The following is a 21,585-nucleotide window of genomic DNA, read 5'->3' on the forward strand; positions in this document are numbered from 1 at the left end:
CACAAGGAAAACGAAACAGGTGCCAGGATTGTTTTGTTGTTTTGACGATCAAATTATTGAATAAAATTCAGCAAGTTTCTGTTAACTGCGCATGTATGTTTGAGACTGTTATATCTATAATGGACCTTTGACTTGTATTTTTTAGACTTATATCTATAATGGACTTTTGACACTTAATTTCGTTTGCGTGGCTGCAATAGTTTGTTAGCGTACCCCAGTTATAGGAATACTGTAATATTGTAGGCCAATTTAATTTCTTTGGAAAAAAAATAAAATCATTATTATTATTATTACTATATAAAATGTATTATTTTGTATGTATAGCAGGCCTATACCTTGTGTCTATCTCACATACACGCTACCACTGCTCAATCCCATATTTCCTTATAGTAGTACTAGCTATTGGTAACTGGGGACACAATTCCTATATCATTCGCCACAATGTGACATTGTCATCGTCTAATTAAACTATATCAATAAATCCTAGGCGACAGCTGTAGTTGTATATATAAGTCTCATTTCTCATGCCATCAGCATCTTTCCTACTATATAATATCTATGACATAAAACTTGAAACTTTTCGTCCTATTCCAGTTGGAGATACAAAGGGAGAGCATTAGGGAACATTCAATGCTAATTCAAACCGCACCACTTTTTGTTTTTAAACCGACGCAACGCGATACAACTGGGTCCCCTGAAATTCTTATATTCATCATAGAGGGATATATCTGGAATCTGGAATACTGTTTCAGTTCAGTATATGTAATAAGCGTACCCTGGATGTGAACAAATGGATGTTAATAATATGGATAGGCCCCATACAATAAATTCAGGACGCTGTACCCTAGAAATATATAATCCTTTGTTCATATAAATCTTTATATTAAAAGAAAAAAAAACGGTCTTCATCACAATAGAAAGCACACAAAACATTAGTCAGATGTCTTCTATTTATTTTCTAATTAGCACTTGTAGAAATGACATTTAAATTGACCAGAGGAAACATTCACAAAAACACACACATACATACACACATACACATTAAACACATTTTACAATCATACAAAATCAGATAGTATTTAATTTTGTATATACCCCCCTCCCCAACCCCAGCAGGATCATGGCTCACGTTTCCAAACATTGCTCCCATGTGTACGACGACAACTTGGTAGACTTAAAGCTAGTGCCAAAGTTTGAACATATGAAACTGGAAATATAAACAAACAACAGCAGCGTACTCACTAGAAGCAGATGCAATCAAATAATCCAATTACTGGTATTTCATAGACATCATGTACCTGTGTGTCTCTAACAGAACATTGAACCCATGAGTTTATGACGAGGGCGTTTGAAATGAAGACATGACGTGTAACGATAAAATCTTATAGAGTTCTAATGCCGTATTGTCATCCAATGTACATAATCCTACTTGAACTAATAATCTACTTTCAGGATCGGTGGTTTAATCAGTTATGTAGATAAAATAATGACGTTTTGAGAACTATTTGATATGCTTCTTGCTTGTACTTATTCAATGGTGACATCGTCAATCTAATGAAAGATCATTTAGTGAACTGTATCAAAGGAGTTTGAGAATCATTCAGATATCTGCTGTAATCATCAGTCAGATAAATAGTTGTATGTTTTTATAAATAGAGATTGATAAGTTTTCAGAGCTAACAGTTAATGACCATAAATAAATTTATTTCAGTCAATCGTATTCTGAAATTGTTTGCAGTCAACATTTGAAGCCTATAGAATCGGTCAATTTTAAGACTCTCAATCAGTCAGTAAGTTTAAAGACTTTAAAAACCAGTCACTTTGAAAACATTTCGCAAGTAGTCAACTTTAAGACTATTTTGCAAGTAGTCCACTTTAAGACTCAAACAACTCAAACTTAAAGGATTTGGCAATCATTCAGTTTTAAGACTTTAACAACCAGTCACTTTTAAGAGATTTCGCAATCAGTCAATTTAAAGACTCTAACAATCAGTCATCTTTAAGACTCTAACAAACAGTCAACTTTAAGAGCTTTTGTAATCAGTCAATTTCAAGAGATTCTAAAACTAGTCAATGAAAAGATCTATAGAATTCGTTTGTTAAGAATATCTGACGACACCAGTGGACCAGGACAGGTGTGTTGGACTCCAAGTCATTCAGAAGCTGTTGAACTATCTCACCCAGAACAGCCATAGAAACATTCCAAAAGAAAAGCCTGCTAGAAATCAGCCAGGTAGAAAAGCCTCTTGAATGAAGTCATCTGGAAACACGGGTATCAGCTCTCGATACAGACTGACTAAGACACCTATTAGTGTCACTGCTAGTGCAAGACATCGGACGATGGAATAGCTCGTTCAATGGGCAACTTTAAAAAGATCTTATGCTGCGAATAGCTTGTATCTATATTCTATCTCAGCACTCGCCTAAGTTTAATAAGAATAGATCACGACGAAAAATGACATTCAAATTTCAGTCGTTCTGACGTAATACTAAATGCAACAGAAACTCAATATAAATACATTAGAAATGCACACTAAAAACAGAGACATATATATACATAAGATGGCATGTAATACAATGCTTCTCACAATGAAAAGATTTCCATATAAACGTAACAATTTCTATAACATTGACGTTGAGATCACAACTGGGTAATAGCGCAGTACTTTATAAGAGTCCCAGCAACTTCTGTTTCAACTTGAGTTTGTATAAAGCACGCTTCTTTTTTTTAAAAACACGCAAATGTTTATTGAGTGTTTCATATTGCTTCATTCCCGATAATGTCAATGCATTCATTCTAGGCATATATTAGAAATGTCATATTCATTCTTAAATTGTAAGAGATTCTTTATATATATATAATGTATTCACGTGTTTATTGTGGTATTTCTTTGATACATATTGACAGAAGTATTGTTCTTGTGTTGACATGTTGGCCAGCGGAAGTTCAGTCTAATGGTTTACTCACTGCAAGCCGTGTCACAAGACGGTAGGGTGCCGGAAGTGGTCTTCAGGTTTGACCAGGACGTAGGCCAGAGGTCTGTGAACGTCAGACGGGGACGTCATGTAAGAAGAAGACATGTAGGGGACGAAGTACTGACCCAGCCCGGCAGCCGCCGCCGCAGCGTGGGCGTGAGCGGCGGGCGGCAGCGCCGAGAGGGAAGGGTGTGGGTGCCCCGTGAAGTAAGGGGCGTACAGCGGATTGGAAGCGAGGCTCTCGGGGTGCCGGAGGGCTGAGAGTGAAGAGAGGGAGGTGGCTGTGTCCAGTTTAGCGTTGGCAGCGGCTGCGACAGCTGCGGCTTCGAGGTGCGGGTAGAGCCCGTACGTTGAGGTCGGAGGGAGGAAAGGGTGCCTGGCCTTGTCGAAGGAAGAGCTGGAAGCAGCCAAGAGTTCTGACTGGTGATGCGAAGCCGCCAAAGATGCGAAGGAGTGAGCCATGGAACCAAGAGATGCCCCGTTCATCCCGGGCAGCATAGGGTGCAGAGGGAAGGCGTATTTATCTTTCTTCATAAGAGACTTCGGCTTCCTCCTGGGTCTGTATTTATAGTCAGGGTGCTCTTTCATATGTAGCGCCCTGAGTCTCTTGGCCTCGTCAATGAAAGGCCTTTTTTCTTCCTCCGACAAAAGTTTCCACTCGGCGCCCAGCCTTTTACTGATTTCCGAATTGTGCATCTTGGGATTCTCTTGCGCCATTTTCCTCCTCTGGCCACGTGACCAGACCATGAAGGCGTTCATTGGCCGCTTGACATGGTCCATGTTGTTGGATGGGCTCTCGTTGGGCGGCAGAGGGCTGAGGCTTCTGCCCACGTCGGAGCAAGGGGACGCCATTCTGTTGGAGTTTGGCGACATGCCGGAAATAGACTGAGGCGTGAGGCTGTTCTCTCGTGACCTCTGACCTTCGTCAACAATGATAGGGTGAGGGTTCATCATGAAGTTGGGATTCTGAAATTAAAAAAAAAATGTTAATGTTTTTTTTAATATAATAATAATAATATATATATAATATAATGATATATGTGTATAATTCCTTGTAATGTGCGTCTTCACGTGGTAGACCTAGATACGCATTTTCAGGTAAGGATGTTACTCAATGCTGGTACATATGTACTGAAATGAATAATGCATATATACAGCTTCATTTGTCACCAACATAGCATTTTTTTTTCTGGAGAAAAAACAATTCTTCAAACGTTTTAAATTATTTGCTAAAATATTATTATTGAACAAGTAAGTGATACGACAAAATAGCCTGCACTCATAATGTCTTTCTGTTCAAAAGTCAAACATTTAAAAAATATAATAATAATAATAAAATCTTTATTGTCCGTAAGGAAATTTGTCTTACAATTTGTGCATTACACCAAACAAAACATGTCAACTATAAGAAACCAAAGTGTACATTCACACCAGACTCACTCATAATTTACATGTGACAAAGTTTATATCAGATTGTTTCTATTTAATGATTTGATTGCCAGAGAACAAAAGAGCTTTTGTGTCTTTTTTCTTTGCTATCGGTGTCTTGTATCTCTTTTATGATGGTAAAATTATAAAATCCTGACCCAAAGGGTGATTTTTTATTTCTAGAAACTTTTTACCTTTTTATGGATGTTTGTCTCAAACAGCTGCCCCAATGGGTGTTTGTCTCAAACAGCTGCCCCAATGGGTGTTTGTCTCAAACAGCTGCCCCAATGGGTGTTTGTCTCAAACAGCTGCCCCAATGAGTGTTTGTCTCAAACAGCTGCCCCAATGGATGTTTGTCTCAAACAGCTGCCCCAATGGATGTTTGTCTCAAACAGCTGCCCCAATGGATGTTTGTCTCAAACAGCTGCCCCAATGGGTGTTTGTCTCAAACAGCTGCCCCAATGGGTGTTTGTCTCAAACAGCTGCCCCAATGGGTGTTTGTCTCAAACAGCTGCCCCAATGGATGTTTGTCTCAAACAGCTGCCCCAATGGGTGTTTGTCTCAAACAGCTGCCCCAATGGGTGTTTGTCTCAAACAGCTGCCCCAATGGGTGTTTGTCTCAAACAGCTGCCCCAATGGATGTTTGTCTCAAACAGCTGCCCCAATGGATGTTTGTCTCAAACAGCTGCCCCAATGGGTCTTGTTTTTGCCAATGACTTTTCCTGCAGCATTTAGGATTTTAAAAAGTTGTATGAAGCAGTGTATAAATATACAATGCCTATCCACATTAGAATGTGTAGTTAGGTTCAGTAAGCAGAAACAATAATATTAATTTAATATCACATCTCTACCCTGGATAATGACTATAATCTCATTGTAAGCTCAATTCAAGTAATATCCATCTTTAAAAAAAACATAACAAAATATGTTTTAAACTGTTCACATCGTTTCAACTTGCAGCTCTGGTTTACCGTGGATCTTGATCTAACGTTTCAACATGTAGCTCTGGTTTACCGTGGATCTTGATCTAACGTTTCAACATGTAGCTCTGGTTTACCGTGGATCTTGATCTAACGTTTCAACATGTAGCTCTGGTTTACCGTGGATCTTGATCTAACGTTTCAACATGTAGCTCTGGTTTACCGTGGATCTTGATCTAACGTTTCAACATGTAGCTCTGGTTTACCGTGGATCTTGATCTAACGTTTCAACATGTAGCTCTGGTTTACCGTGGATCTTGATCTAACGTTTCAACATGTAGCTCTGGTTTACCGTGGATCTTGATCTAACGTTCTTCTAAGACAATGTCGTTCCCGTTTTACCCTCTACTTTTAGATCTTATATTATATAATACAGACGTTACTTCAAAAAAAGAAGATGATTAAGTCCTTCGCGTCATGCATTTAGTCATGCATGTTTAACCAATGACTTAAATTCTGCCAAGTCACTGGCTTTCCTGGCTAGCTCAGGCAACCCATTCCATGCTCTAATAGCACTAGGGAAGGAGTATTTGTACAAATTTGTCCTAGCATATGGGACGAGGAATGTGCCTTTATCTTTGTCTTTCAGAGTATTTTATTAAATTTTGTTTTTTTTATTTGAAGATTATGGTTCAGATTCAAATATCTGCTCTTTTCTTCTGTACATTTGAAAACACTTTATCTTATCTTATGAATTATAGACGTTCTTTGTTAACAGAGGATAATTACGTCCTACTGGCTTTCCTGGTTGATTTCCGAAATGCGCTAAATGCTCTAATGGCAATGTAGAATAAAGAACACTTGTAAGAATTTGTCCTAGCATATCATATGACATATCAGACATATGGAATAACTTCATAAGTGACATAAGAACTGTGCCTTTATCTTTGATGTATTTCTTTAAATGACAAAATACTCAACACAAATAATGAAAACGTACATTGCCATGAGATAGCTCTAGTAGTAACCTACCTGATACTTTCACTTCAATTTCACCAATAGACTACACAGGTTTAGAATAGAAAAGGTTTCTCACACATTCAATCATATTCGGAGAGTGCAAGTACAAGAAGCATTCTCGTTAACTATTTTTGTCCACTAAATTTCCCCAGTGCTGAACGGTGCGAAAGGCGCGTGCTTACAGATTACACATTTTCCCATTCCTCGCCAGTGTTAATAACAGAAAGTTGTAAAAAAAAAAATTCCTCTTTCAGATCTAGCAATCTATGGGGCAGATGATCTAAATGTCATCTGTTTCTATGTCCCGCGGTTAACGAGTGTGTTATGTATTCAGCACAACGACCAACCGCCTACAGAAAGTAGAATAGATGTTAACCATGGTTTATCTAAAGCTACTTCAATCATAAAACGGTTCTTTATATAGGATTTCTGCCATGCCGACTTTACATTTTTATGTGAAACAAACACTCTCAAACTAGACATATCAAAGTACAATTCAAATTACAATATAAACACACAGCGTCAATAGCACTTAGCGGTAAGCGAAGACAAGAGGACCATGACCAGACCATCCCTTTTTTATACAAGCCTTTATAAATTAAAAAGAAAACAACGACACATTAAAATACATGAAGCTGGTCATTAGTGATGACCACAGGTGCCACCCACCCATTAGCAGGTCATCGATAGTAGCCTTTCATCTTTTAATATCTGATTCTAAGTATTGGTCACTTAATGTGCCATTTGTCGTATTTACCCTATAATTCATTTCAGTTCTATTTGAAGACGATGTCATTTCATCTGTTACACCAAGTTTCTAGTTTCAATAGGAGGTATTAGCTTACAGTGTCCGTTGAATACATTAAGAATAATTGCCTACAGATTGGTATAATTTTTTTTAGTTCGGCAACAGTATATTACAAAAGACCCTATCATAGAGTATAAGTGAATGTAGGATATAGTACAATAGACTCTGTACTGTGTAAAGCTTGCCACTTAAACTGATCGTTTGTGAGACGTAAGTTATTCGACGAGATAATATCGAGGAGGGTTACCACAAGCAGGGGCGGACCGGGCTATCTGGGCATTTGGGCTAATGCCCGGTGGGCCGGTAGGGCCACCGAAAGGGCGGCATGGATGGCACTATGACATTCTCTTCTAAAAATAAGTGACCATTTATTTATGCGTCATGTTTGAAACAAATCTTTTACAGACTCGACAGTGTAATGCAAATTTAATTTTAAAACATTTTCTGTAATAGCGTACATCCGTAGACAGTGTTACTTGTAGGCTTCATCCTTTAAGGGTCTTCGCGTTTAGAGATTAAAAAGAAAGATAAGGCCTACATAATTCTTATAAAGATGTAGAGTCCACTGTATGCATGCGTACAGTTATGAAATTTAAAACAATGTTTTTTGGGACAGGTAAGCCTATCATTAGATACCCATCATATGATCATATAATTTTGGGCCGGATTATATAGGCCTACAAATGCCCAGACCGATTTTGACACCCAGTGCGACCCTGACCACAAGATATATTATGTACATGGAAAATGTTTATTGGTAAACACCACATAAGAATCATTGTATGTTGCATTAGGAAAAAATTGAACTACCATAGATAAGCAATTGATTAGCGTTTCAATTATTAAACACACTCTGATTAAAAAGTGTTTGATTTTAATTGTTATTTGTTCTATAGTTTAAATTAGTTGAAATACTTTTCAAAGTAATGTACATACCTAATGTCAACCTTATTTAAATAACGCATAATTATTGAATACCGAAACAACGTATCTGTATTTATCGTTTATTGAAGAGGCATGAAGCTCATAATTAAACATTAGACCCGACAGCTCATTAGGCTGGTTGATTACTGATGCAGTCTTATGCCAGGGTCAATGTGTTAGCCACAGAACATCCTTGTTGACCATTGGAGAAGTGAACCATGGGATACACTCAAGGGAGACCCAGCATCACGAGTTTTTATTTCTTACAATTATTATACGGCTTATTTTATTGTATGTATATTTTTCCAGTTTACTATTTTATTCTATTGTTAATTGCTTTTGCATATCGCAACGTTCATGTTTACGGCTAAGAGCGCTATAGTCCAATCTTTATTGTGGACTAGAGGTGGTTGGGGTGGTTTTTGCCCTTTGGGCGCTCAGCAAACACAACTTTGCTAGACTCGGAAATCGAGCACCCCCCCCCCCCTTTAATAGGTAACTGTACCGCCTTTCATACATCTCATCCACACATCAACCACATATTTTCTAAGTTTTATTTCAGTATCTTTCTAGGTTTACAACCAATTTCATATTTTAATAAACGGATTAACGCCCGGACTATGCTCTAGATATATTCACCATGAAAACATCTTAGATCTATTTTTAGACTTGTTGAATCTATAGTTTCATTAACGATTTTCTAACATTGAAGAGGGATACAATGATATAAATTAAAAACATTTCCAAAACAATAAATAATACAATTACTATAAATAATGGCTTTATCTAACCTTTTTTTTTCGTCTAAGTTAAGAATAAGGTTAGATTCATACTAATGACGCATTGTACACTTTCCAGAATAACCAACACTATTATATATAAAAGTAGGCCTATTAAAATAGTTTGACACTTTCATTTCATAAATGCCTTCTGTCAGTCGACTGGGTGACATGTCATCATGACAACATTTTGCTCTGGCGTGTTGTAGATATTTCTAAGCATTCTTAATGTTCAGTTATTCAAGAAACTAATTACAACTTATTTCTTTATTTCTAAGATTTGTGAGATAATGAACGAATGAAACTTTGATATAAATGAACACTTCTTTTGCTAGCGTTGAAATGATTGGTTCCGTGCGATACATTAGTGTAAGCCAAATGTCTCCAAAAGATATTTACGAGATTACTATTATTATTATTATAGTATCACCATCATCGTCATTATATTGTCTTTAAGTCCCAGGACTACGAAGACCCATTTACGACCTGCATATTTTGCCTTATTTGATGCCGACAAAGCTGATGTATATATTTTTTTTAATGTCCTTGTTTGTTAATTGATAGAAAAATATCCTCAGCTGGTACAACTATACAAATACTTAAAGGACATTTTTTGTTCTGGGATTAAAAACGTTTGGCCTGTGACCATGAATAAACTCATTGGATGCAGTGTATAAATAATGGAAATACTAAAATGTCTGATATAAAAGAGCTTAAAGATGAAATGAATAGAATGCAATGAATAACACTAATTGGTAGGAGAGACTAAGTCTCTGGCTAAATCAATAAGTCACAGGAACGCAGATCAATAGTTGGAAGTAACAGTTCAAGAAATTAAACGGTTTAGGAATAGTTTTAGTTTGCAATGGTTTTAGTTTAGGATAGTTCCTGGTTAACGATAGCTTTTGTTAGGTACAGTTTTGGTTAAAGATATTTTGATTAGGGACAGTTTTAGTTAATGATGTTTTGGTTAGGGATAGTTTTGGTTAAGGATAGATTTTGGTTAGCGATAGTTTTGTTCTGGGATATGAAGTCGGGTGGTTGTTGGTACGAGTTGTGTCTATTTATCATGAAAAAGGTCACGTGTCATGAAATAGGTCACGTGTCATGCGCAAACCCGGGCGTAAAAGATATTTAATTTCTGTACTTTTTTTAAAGATATTGCCAAAAAAATTGTTTTAACGGAGTCTGTTTTTAATATTCAGTTCCAGAGAGTATGTGTCACCTAGATATTCATACACAGTTGATTGTCGCGTCATGGTCACTGACAACCACATTTCAACATTTCCACAGCAGCCTTTAAAAACTCTGCCACTCAAAAGCTTGATGATGCAAAGTGGCCTAATAGTAGAGCGCTAGGCATATGAATGAAAGGTCCAGGTTTAGACAGATTTTTACCCTGAATTTATCAGTTAGTAAGTACAACTCTATCTCTAATGACATCTCTTGGGGAAAAAAATAATATCAGTTGATTGTTGTACTGTCGACACAACATTCTCGTCAAACGACGTCTATGGAAACAGTAAAAAATATTGGATCTAAATTAAAAACTTTGAACAAGAACTACACCGAAAGCGTCGTAATTTTATGACAGTTCCATTGGAAATTTAGATAACTCCCTACAATAAATACATTGTCACTGCCATTTCTACTATATAGCTTAATTTTCAGTTTCTATCTGAAACTGGGATTGAAATTCTAAATAACATCCCAAAATCTATCTATCTATTTATATATATAATTCTCTTCGGCGCTCAAGAGTTTGGTCGAGAAGAAGAAGTAAAGGAAAGATCACTCTCTTACTTCTGCAATTTTTTTTTTTTTTTGAGTTTTCAAAAGATTTTAATAATTTCCAGATGTTTCCATGTATATTTTGCACTTTCATGAGATTTCAAGTAGCTCTTGGTAAATCAGGAGGCTGCGGGAATTCTGTTATAAGTTATACAATGGTTTAACTTAATAATTTACACCTAGAATAGCGCGGGTCCTTTCAAAGTGCGGGGCACACTGCGGTCACATAGGGGCCTAAGACCGGCCCTGCAACATAACGGCGTATGTTACGCCGTGGGTCGACTAGTATAATTTAACGGCGCAAAATGAATTTGTTACTTCTCTCTCAAAATTAGATTTTTTTTTGTTTGTCGTGCGTGTCCCTAGATATTAAACACTGGAGCAATACTATTCTTATTTGTATTATTATTATTTGGAGTCTGTTATGATCCCGCAAGTCGTTCTGAACACCCCCCCCCACTTCAAACTGATAAGGAAGGCGTAAATAAATGTAAGGGCAAATATGAAATAACATTAATTCCATTTTTTTGTGTGTTTACTCTGAGCTTCAACAACATCTGTAACGCGATGGAAAAATAAAGGGATTGAATTCTAGAAGGAGAGGAATGGAATATAAAGCTAAGATGTTATGGGAAAGAGAGAGAAAGAGGGAGAGAGATAGAGAGAAGAAAAGAGACAGACAAAAAGAGAGAGGTTAAAGATAGAGAGAGACAGATTGGGAGGATTGAGAGACACCAGCCTTTATATAAGGAAAAGGGATGGATGGATAGAAAGAGACAGCGAGAGAGACAGAGGAGGGACATTTTAATCTAATGATCTATGCAATATATTTTTTCTTTGCTAAGTAATTGACTGGTTAAGATTATGTAGTATCACTTTGTAACCTCAAATAGTTTCTTACGCTATAGGCCAAATGCCAAACATTATTTAGGATTAATAAATGTAAACGCCATACACATTTGCTCGATTTAATGACTAAAATAACCGTCATCTAGATGTACATGTATGTGTCAGACCGTATGGGCGTACTGTGGTAACTGTCAATAATTGCAATCGAAAAGGTCAAGGTTGTTTTACTTGTATAAACAAGAAATGATGTTTACATTTCAAGAAACAACAATACACTTCCAATAGTACTATAAATAGCCAAGGGGAGTTGAAAATAAGAGTTCTTGTTCTTTCTTGGACTTTGAAAAAAAAATTAGTTTAAGAGATGTAAATTACATGGATGACAAAAAGCGAAGGTCCTTCAGTTAATAAGTTTAAAGCTTCATGTTCAGTAGTGTAATGAAGAAAGCGGCTCAGAACCAAGTTCAGTGGAGAGGTGTAATTATGCCCTAAGCTCCACATGGGGGTATACAAGATTACGTCAAGTGAATCAACATTTGTAACCGTTTCTCCAAAGGATACATATTAGCAACCTACTTAAAGATAATAATATTTAACTTTTGCGTACTCGTAATAAATTATATATGGTGAATCGTTAGCACATAGCAATAAAATAGCGCGGTTCACATGGGTAGGGGAGATAAGTGACTAAAGTAATAATTACCCTCAAGTTAACATGAATAGTAAGTATTCCTTACATTTGGTAAGCAGCTATGGTGTTGTGTAGATGAACACATGATACATATCATTTAATACTGAGTGCTAAATCTTTAAGGGGTTACTTATAATGTATCTCTGAGTATCCAAAAGAAGGTTCAGATAATAAGTATTATATGCGACAACATCATATGGAAATATTGTGATCGTTTTCTGACGTATGACCTCTTGGTCAAGGGGTATGCGCTTCGGTCTGTTGTTACAATGGTCCTGTGTTTAAACCTCACCCTCTGCCATCCCCTAGCATCTTCCAGGAGGTTTAGGTTAGGACGTAACACTCTTTGTTTCTCTGATGGAATGTATAAAACATATAACAATTAATATGTATTTAATGATTGAGCTTTACAAAGTGGTATCAACAAAATGGTGTCAGAAGCTATGAAAAAATTTGAATACACGGTAATTTGAAGCTTGCAAAGGTGAAACTGTAATCCATAAAAATGTTACCACATGAAAATGTGATGTGAATCAGCATTTCAATTAGACGTTTTGATGCAGCATACGTGTGTATAGACCCTGTCGCCTAGACAACGGTTTCCTTCCGTAACAATGACGTCACTCTTTATTCAACGTACAAGAAGTGTCTATAATGTAAGAGTGTTGCATTCATTGTGTCTGGCTGGACTCTGGTCGCGCCGCTGTGACACTGTGACGACACATTGTACTGACGTTTGCATAATTGATGCAGTCTTTCACTTCGTGACACAATCAAATGATTGTCCAACAATTGTGATGTTGATTGTCGATCAGAAACAAAGAAGAGAAACAAAGACAAAACAAAAACAAGTTCACTTCAATGAAATAAAAAAAAAAGGACTTCAAACGAAAAAAAAAACAACAACCAAAAAATCGACTCGACAGAAAAGTTCTCTGCCTCTTTCTATTTATATCTCTTGTTTTCATGACTAAGTGAGTCTCCAATCTCGAACTAAGTTTTAAATACTGTGATATTTCTAGTGTCTAGTGCGTGTCCTATGAAAGTGCATTCAAGTACTAAACTAGAACAAAGTCAATTAATCCACAAAGAGAGAGAGAGAGAGAGAGAGAGAGAGAGTATTGTCTAGTCTAATAAGAGATATAATGGAGAACAAAGTACCAGACAGATGTTTTAACTAAATAGATTTGATTTAATTGAAGTGATTTTCATCATTATTGTTAATCACAGTAATCTGCTCGTTGTTTACGCTTTGAATTTTAAGGTCCGGTTTAAGTTCATACACTAAATTCATACACTAAATTCATACACTAAATTCCATAAGCAAAAAGGAAAGAATAGCAGGAGGCAACAGGGCATTTTATAGCACCCACCATTTACTTAAGAGCAAAACGATTTCAAGGAAAACCAAGAAAATAATATACAAAACCATAATAAGACCAGCAGCAATGTATGGAAGTGAGACCTGGACACTGACAAAGACATCTGAAAATTTACTTAACACTTGGGCAAGAAAAAATTCTTAGGAAAATCTATGGTGCCATACAGGATGAAACAGGGTGGAGGACACGCACTAACAATGAGTTATATCAATTATATGAAGACCCACCGATAGTGAACGAAATAAAAAAGAACAGACTACGTTGGGCAGGTCACCTTGAAAGAATGTCAGACAACAGAGGAGCGAAAATCGTATACAGGCAAAAACCAAAAGGCAGGCGACCCAAAGGCAGACCCCGAATGCGATGGATAGATGATGTGGAAGCAGATCTGAAGCAGCTTGGGGTTAGGGCGTGGAGACGAAAGGCTCAGGAGAGATCTGAATGGAAGGATGTGTTAAAGCAGGCCAGAGCCCCTCCATGGGCTGTAGCGCAACTGGGATGGATGGATGGATGAATATAGGGTGGAAAGGCGGTATGTAGAAATTGGGTGGAGATGTAATGGAACCTAAAGAAAAAAAAAGCAAGAAAGCAAAATGAACTCTAGGAAAGAAATGTTGAATTAAATTGATAAAATAAACAATGTCAATCATGAATGAAACCTGATGAAAGATCAATTTTGCAAACTAAATATCAAGAGTAGTCCTTCGTCTTAGAATTAATCTCGCCTTGTTACCGCTAGTTACTAGATCTGGGGGGGGGGGGGCTCCTGTCTGAAACAGCGTAGGTTCTACGATGACACTACAAACAGAGGCGGCTCTAGAATCATGTTACAAATATGGTCGTTTCTACGCTTGTGTCTGAAACAGCGGCGGCCCTGCGATCGTGTCACAAACAGAGACGGCTCTACGATTGTGTTAAAAACACGGTAGGTTCTCCACTAGTGTCTGAAGCCTGTTTTTAACGATCGTGAAGTTATTTGCTTGAAATAGACAGAAGATATAGTGGAACTAACCAGGCGATGCCGTGGCCAATTATTAACGCTGTTGTCATTGAAACAGGTGTCTGGGTAGCCTTGAGACATAGTGAACAAAGCGAGCTCCTTATACCACGAATTTTAGCGGGATTTGAACTAGGTACTTCAACCCACTATCCGAACCACAGTAAAATAGAGACTAAGACTATTTAGAAAGCCCAATTCATTATACCGGTATTTAATTTAAACGTTAAAACAACTCACTAGAAGTATGTGTTACTAGCTAGCCTACAATTATTTAGACTGACGCTATTAGTATTATTAGCTTAACCATTATTATTTATCACCTGTATCACCATCTTTATTGTAACATTAATTATCATTATTATCCTTATCATTATTCATCATCGTTATTAATACGATTATCGACATAAGTAATCCAAATTATTATTATCATTCACAATATGATTCACCATCACTTTTATTGAAATTATTATCAACATGATTAGTCATCATTATCATATATTATTGTACTATATTTTTAAAATAAGTTCTCTAGAACGAACGAAACAAATCATGCCTCATGCCGATGACTTGTGGATCTAAAAATTAAAACAACTATTTATCAACTCGGATTGTTATAATACTCACTGTGTTGTCTGTCTCACCATAATGGCTCTTAGGTTTGTTTTTAAAAAATGAATTGTATTACTCCAATAGACGAGTTGATCAGCTACAAGAGACTTTTCTTCCTTAGCGTGAACCCCCCAAATCTAAACGACTGTTGTCCGAAAGAGCAGGTAGCAGTCTCTGAAAGGTAAACACTTGTGATAACAACTACACACCTTCTGTGACCTCCAGGGAGGCGGCACCTGGTAGTTCAAATTCTCCAAAGCCTTTCTACAAACAGGTAACGCGGTCAAACTAAAACGAGTGGGAAGGGGTGATGGGGTTTAAACCTAAGTCCTTCAAGTCCCGTCACTCACAACATTAGAAGCTGATCCAGTGGTCAACACATAGACGACCTGGCCGGCCAAAGCAGTAAACAAAGGTAGATTGTGGTAGTATTGTCTGGTGAATGGGGCACTGGGGAAAGGGGGCGAAAGGTCAATATTGACACGATTGCAACACAGATCGACATATGACAATAGGTCGCGACCCAAACACGAGTGGACTAAACAGTCAAACTAAACCATTACGTTCAGCGGTGTGTACAATGTGTATAAAGTATGATCTGAGGGGGTGCAGTCTTGACTGGAGTGGTAGATCTAGATACACATTTGAAGCTCAGTGCTGCAACAAGGAATGATGCATACATGTTACACATATATTGACAGTTCTTGATACTTTATCTTTTATTTAATTTAAGTAATTCCTATTCACCTTTTCGTCTGAAAAATAGTGGACCCAGTCAGGGCCGGCCTTAGATAATTGCAGGCCCCAGGCTAAGTAAATTTCGTTGCCTCAAATGAAAATGAAAAAAAAAAATAAACAGCGAAAAAATAAAATTACACAATTTATTCAAAACCTTGTGTACCACCTACAACAACATTAAGTAAAGTTTCTCTATTTCTACTCTAAAAAAAGTTTAAGAGTCCAGTGCGAGGCCCCAAAAATCGAAGGCCATAGGCGGCTGCCTAGTTTGCCTATGCCTAAGGCCGGCCCTAACCTAGTACTGTGATATTTAGTAACTTAGTTTAGTTTAGACATAAATAAAAAGAAATGCATCCCGTACTTTAACAAATTGTCATAGGCTGCCTGGTGGTGTGGTATGCGCTCCGGACTATCGTCTCGATGGTCTCAGGTTCGAGACCGCCAGTAAGTAAGAACTCCGTCTCGATGGTCTCAGGTTCGAGACCGCCAGTAAGTAAGAACTCCGTCCTTGAAACTATATCTACCAATAATGTACAAGTTATTTACCTTATTCAATATCAAACAAAATAATTAATTACCAATAAGTAATTGACTAATTGAGTATTTTTGTTTATTGATTCATGTTTTGTTAGGTGCAATAAATAAATGTTTAAAGTATCAATTGGATCGGAGCATGTGTGAAGGAGAAATAGCATTTACATTTTGTGGCTTTTTAAGGGGACTAAACCATACATATTTAGCCACATAGGTGAATACTGAAGTATTAGTTTCCCTTGTTGCTATTAAACAAAATAATGAATTACCAGTGGTTGTTTAACTGGTTCATTTTTTTTTAATTGATTCACGTCTTATTTATGTCAACAAATAATTGTGCGAAGTTTCAGCTTGATCCGAGAATGGGTGTTAGAGAAATAACGTGTACACTCTTTTTACCAGACAGACAGACGGACAGACAGACAGAGTGAGTTGAAATAAGCTTTGTACAACTATTCAGACTACCACCCGTTCTATTACTTCGCTGGCTTTGTTTAACTATCACCTCGTCGTGTCACATACTTTGAGTGCCACCATTAGATCTAGTAGTGCAGCTCAGAATAGCTGGCCACATTCTAACCAGAGATACAGACGACCACTTGACCACTTCTGCTAGTAGGCGTCACATCTTGGCGGGGTATTTATTTGCAATGTTATGAAGGACTACACTGTAACACGAAATCTTTGAAAAGAAACATGAAACAGAATACGAAACCAAGACAGAGAAACAAAGATACCATCCCACCACGCCTTTGTTTTTAAATATCATTTCTTTCTCATTTTGAGTCTTCGTGAGTCAAGTCAAGACTAGTTCAATAGTTAACTGACTTCCGTTTTTTAAATCATTCCAAAGAGTATCCCATGCTAAAGAATGTTTCACTGTGGCATTGTACGTCTCGACAGATGACCTTTTCCCAGTGTAACAAATATATTACCAAACCATTGTTGTCAGTTAGATTTTGTTGTTGTTGGATTGTCTTTTAAACACCTATTCTTTTATTCTGAGGACGGGAGAGCCATATAAAAGGAGAGAGAAAGAAAGAGAATAATGTCCTTAAGAAAGAAAGAGAATAATGTCCTTAACGAACAGCTGTGCTTACAGAGAAGCAGCAAGGAAAATGAAAAGAATTGCAAAGAATGTAATGATGTAACTACAAGGCCAGGTCCAGACACAGGTGTGAAAGGTGTATGGTTACAAATGGTCCAAAAAGAAAATGTTATTGTTGGACTCTTCCAGTCCAGTTGATTTGATAACAATTGTTCTTTTATTCGAGTTGACCTCCTGCATTGTCCAGCTCTCTCCACCAATGCCCTCGTTTGACACTGGGGGACGATTTGTGTTTTTTTTTTTTGTTTTGTCTTTTTTTTTTTCTTTCTATTCCGCTGGGTGAAGCCAGGGGATACCCCACACACGGCACGAATGTCACGGTGACCCTAGCAGGCTGTTAACAGTCGGGCACGTGAACTGTCTTTTGTCTGACTAGCATTCTTTCAGTTACTGTTTCAGTTACTGTTTCTGTCTGTCTCTCCCTCTACCATACTGTATCTGTCTCTCCCTCTCTACCATACTGTATCTGTCTCTCCCTCTACCATACTGTATCTGTCTCTCCCTCTACCATACTGTATCTGTCTCTCCCTCTACCATACTGAATCTGTCTCTCCCTCTCTACCGTTTCATCTGTTTATAAGACTAAATATAGGTGAACTAAGTTAAATATACAAATTACTTTAATACAAAGCGCGATTATATTAAGTGAAATTGCTTCAATTAGTTTGAAAAAAAAACCATAAATGTACGCTTTGGGGGGGGGGGAGAACGCCGTTCAATCGCTGTCATCTCTCATTGTTGCAAGACTTATCTCCTTTTAGATCGGTACATTTTCCAATATAAACAAAATATATTAATTACTATTAATTGATTAAATAATCGATTATTTATTTATTCAGGTGTTGCCAGGACAATGAATAATTGCGCAAAGTTTCAACTTCCTCCAGGATTGGCAAAGTGGGAGAAATAACATTTACAAAATGTGTACCAGACAGACACACACACAGAGAAAGACGGAGTGTGCTTTGTAAATAAATACATTACAAATAACAATGCAACTATTCGAACGTCTTTAAGTGCGAACGATCACATGTTTAAAATTATCATTTAGCTTTTTTTTTTTCTTCTAAATGTTTATAATATAATTCCAAGTGAAAAAGTCCTATGTAAAAAAAAACTGGCAAAAAAAAATAAATTTACATTTCAATAGAATCTCTTAGAATATATTTGTGACACTGAATTCATTCTTCAAATACTGAACGAAATCCTAAGTATGCAGCCTATGAATCTGCTTTAGCTGCGTTTCGTGGCATTACTATTACATGACCTATCTAATGCTTTTTTTTTTAGCACCAAAGAAACAAAAAAATGTCAAAGTATTGAATAAAATGTTATTGCAAAGCACTGGGTGACCTCATTGAGGGGATGGTATTTACAGAGAACCACGATACAGGGAGGCAGCAACGTGGAACACTGAAGCCATAAAATACACATCCACTAACAAAAGCAAACTTATTATTGTTGACATGCTTAGTTGAACAGAAGTGACATTTGAATCGGAGCGAACATACGAGATGTTTCTAGAAAGGTGGGTTTTTGTTTTAAAAGTAGAATCGAAATATTTCTCTGTGTGTGTGTGTGTGTGAGTGTGTTTAGTGCTGACACAGCTGAGAAAACCCTCAAAGTTGATACACAAGGTCGTGTGATCTTAGCAAAATTCTTGAGATTTGATTTTAAAAGCTAAATTAACAACGATGTGATTGCAGTTCGAAGATTATAACTGTTTCATGTTGATACACAAGGTCGTGAGATCTTAACAAAGCTCTTGAGATTTGGTATTAAAGCTAAATTAACAATGATGTGATTGCAGTTCGAAGATTATAACAGTTTCATGTTTGTACAGCGACATTGTTTATTTATACACATGTACAAGTGGCGGACAGAGAAAGCGATGGGAAGACAACATAAAATAATTGACGAGCCTGTCATTGAAAAAGATTCTGTCGAAGGCAAAAGACAGAGGAATGGAAAAAGATTGTCGAAAGATCAAGTGTAATGCCCCAACGGTTCATGAGACTAAGGGGTGGCGAAAGTGATGACAAGACAACCACAAAATTTCGAGACAGTAAAATAATCCTTTACTCAAAGCCAAACCTGTATGTCACTATGTCAGTACTGTCTTAGGCGTAGTACCGTAGGTTAAGGCTGACAGATTTGCTTTTACTGCCTCTTTGGAGGATCCGAATGTTTGGGAAGTCGTATACTGATCTACTCTTCTATAATGGTCTTCTAAGTGTTACGAGTCTTCAAAGACCTAGAGTGACATTCACATATAGATCTATTGAATGACTTTATCAGGTTATGAGCCTTCAAAGACCCAGAGTGACATTCACATATAGATCTATTTAATGACTTTGTCAGGTCCTAGGTTAATAAGTGTTCATTTATAACCAGTCGAATTGTACAGGCGTGGCTGCTTGGTCGTGGGGTATGCGCCTCGAACTGTCCTCACGATGGCCCCGAGTTTGAACTTGGCCCGCTGCCGTCCCCTAACTTCTTGGACGTCATAATCTTCATTTCTTAAGGAACGTCCGAAACTTATAACAAAAGTGGAACTAAGCGAATATAATCGTTGTATTATATACAAAAATTACTTAATACCATATAGTAATATTATATGCGTTTTAAAAGACAACAAAAATAGAGAGTTGGAGAGTGTAGATTATATTAATCAAGAGTCTATATATAACCAATTAATAAGTACAACAAGAGTAAATTGTAATTAGCTATTGGTTGTAACTTTGACATAAGACTAAATTTTTCAATAATTTTTTTTTTGGAAGCTGTACACTTTTTTTTTCTGGTTATTGTTTTGCCATGAACCATTAAATATGTAAAACATCTACAAAGGCCTAGATTTAGTGCTAACCCTTTGCAACAAGGTCTCATACTGAAAGCCTGTAAGTAAAGAGATCTAGCTTGCATGTGCACACCAAGTTAGGCAATGTCGAGCTTTGTGTAACCAGAACACATCTGACCATGAGTACATACATTGTCATACTTTGTCTGATAGACTTAATAGCTTAGGTCCCCTACAGTGTCATACTTAGGTCCTATTACTGATTACTCTGAGCTGAAAGACACATTTCTCACTATGAAAGATATTGTTTATAGAAGTAACTTAGGTCCTATGTGACAAACGGTTTTGAGGTTACGTCCATAGAAACAGTCCAGGCCTGGGCCTAGTTCTAAAACTACTCTATTTTAAAACATTTGCCTACCTGGCGATACAACAGTCCACCCAGAAACTGTAGACGCTCAGCGGCCGTTGGGACCTGAATGGTTGCAGTTCAAGTCTCACCCCCCACACAATGAAATAAAGTCTATGTCAGTTCGTGTGCAGTTAGTCGTTCTTGAATTGGGCGACTTCCCAGATTTGGTGAAACACTACCAGCACGATCACTAGAAAATTAACTTTTTTTCCCTAATTACATGTTCAGATACACTCACTGTTGATCACTCTAGGAGTTAAATATAACATAGAATATCCATGCTTCATGTTGGTACACACAACTGTTGTGAAGATAGGTCTAGAAATCAAGCTTGATTGCCAACTAAAATGCAAGATGATCCTGAGAAAAGAACTTGAATGCCGAGGCGTTTTGCGTCCCGATGAGTGCTGAGACTAGTTCTTCTATCCGGAAACAACAGCTATTACAAAAAAAAAAAAAGCGACCACTCCTGTATTTGAAGAAGCGAAAGTCGAAGCTAAGGGCAAACGATGTTCGACAATACACGATTATAGCTCCACTGAAAGAAGGGTGTAATGTCTCATAGACTGTCAACTCCAGGCCCGCAACGTTGCTACAAAGAACTAGACGATTTGTGTGGTAGGAAGAAGAGATTTTTAAAAAATCAGGCGGGGGGGGGGGAACAACGTTAGAAAAATCGTTCCGTTTTTCTCACACGATGAGACGTCAATCAAAATATTAGCCTGTACCGGCTTTTGTTAGGGGCGACGCGTTTTTCTGTGGAGCTCAACACGGATTGGTCGTTTGAATCACTAGCGGGCTGACGGTGCCCCGCCT

General features: G+C 37.3%; 1 protein-coding gene across 3 annotated transcripts; it reads right to left on the bottom strand.

Annotated features, from left to right (window-relative positions):
• Positions 1-557: 557 nt before the first annotated feature.
• LOC106061782 (transcription factor sox-3-like) lies at positions 558-21,378 on the bottom strand. 3 transcript variants are annotated; one of them, XM_013219978.2, is made up of 2 exons: positions 20,779-21,378; positions 558-3,942 (listed from the first exon to the last, which is right to left on the bottom strand). In XM_013219978.2, exon 2 carries the CDS (start codon positions 3,928-3,930, stop codon positions 2,980-2,982), a length of 951 nt encoding a protein of 316 aa, XP_013075432.1. In that variant the 5' UTR covers positions 3,931-3,942; positions 20,779-21,378; the 3' UTR covers positions 558-2,979. The 3 variants fall into 3 exon arrangements, with proteins under 3 accessions (XP_013075432.1, XP_013075433.1, XP_013075431.1); XM_013219979.2 differs by lacking the exon at positions 20,779-21,378 and adding an exon at positions 15,193-16,074; XM_013219977.2 differs by lacking the exon at positions 20,779-21,378 and adding an exon at positions 6,357-6,844.
• Positions 21,379-21,585: the final 207 nt, after the last annotated feature.

Source organism: Biomphalaria glabrata, chromosome 15 (assembly GCF_947242115.1).
Source record: "Biomphalaria glabrata chromosome 15, xgBioGlab47.1, whole genome shotgun sequence".
NCBI classification, from domain to species: Eukaryota; Metazoa; Mollusca; class Gastropoda; family Planorbidae; genus Biomphalaria; species Biomphalaria glabrata.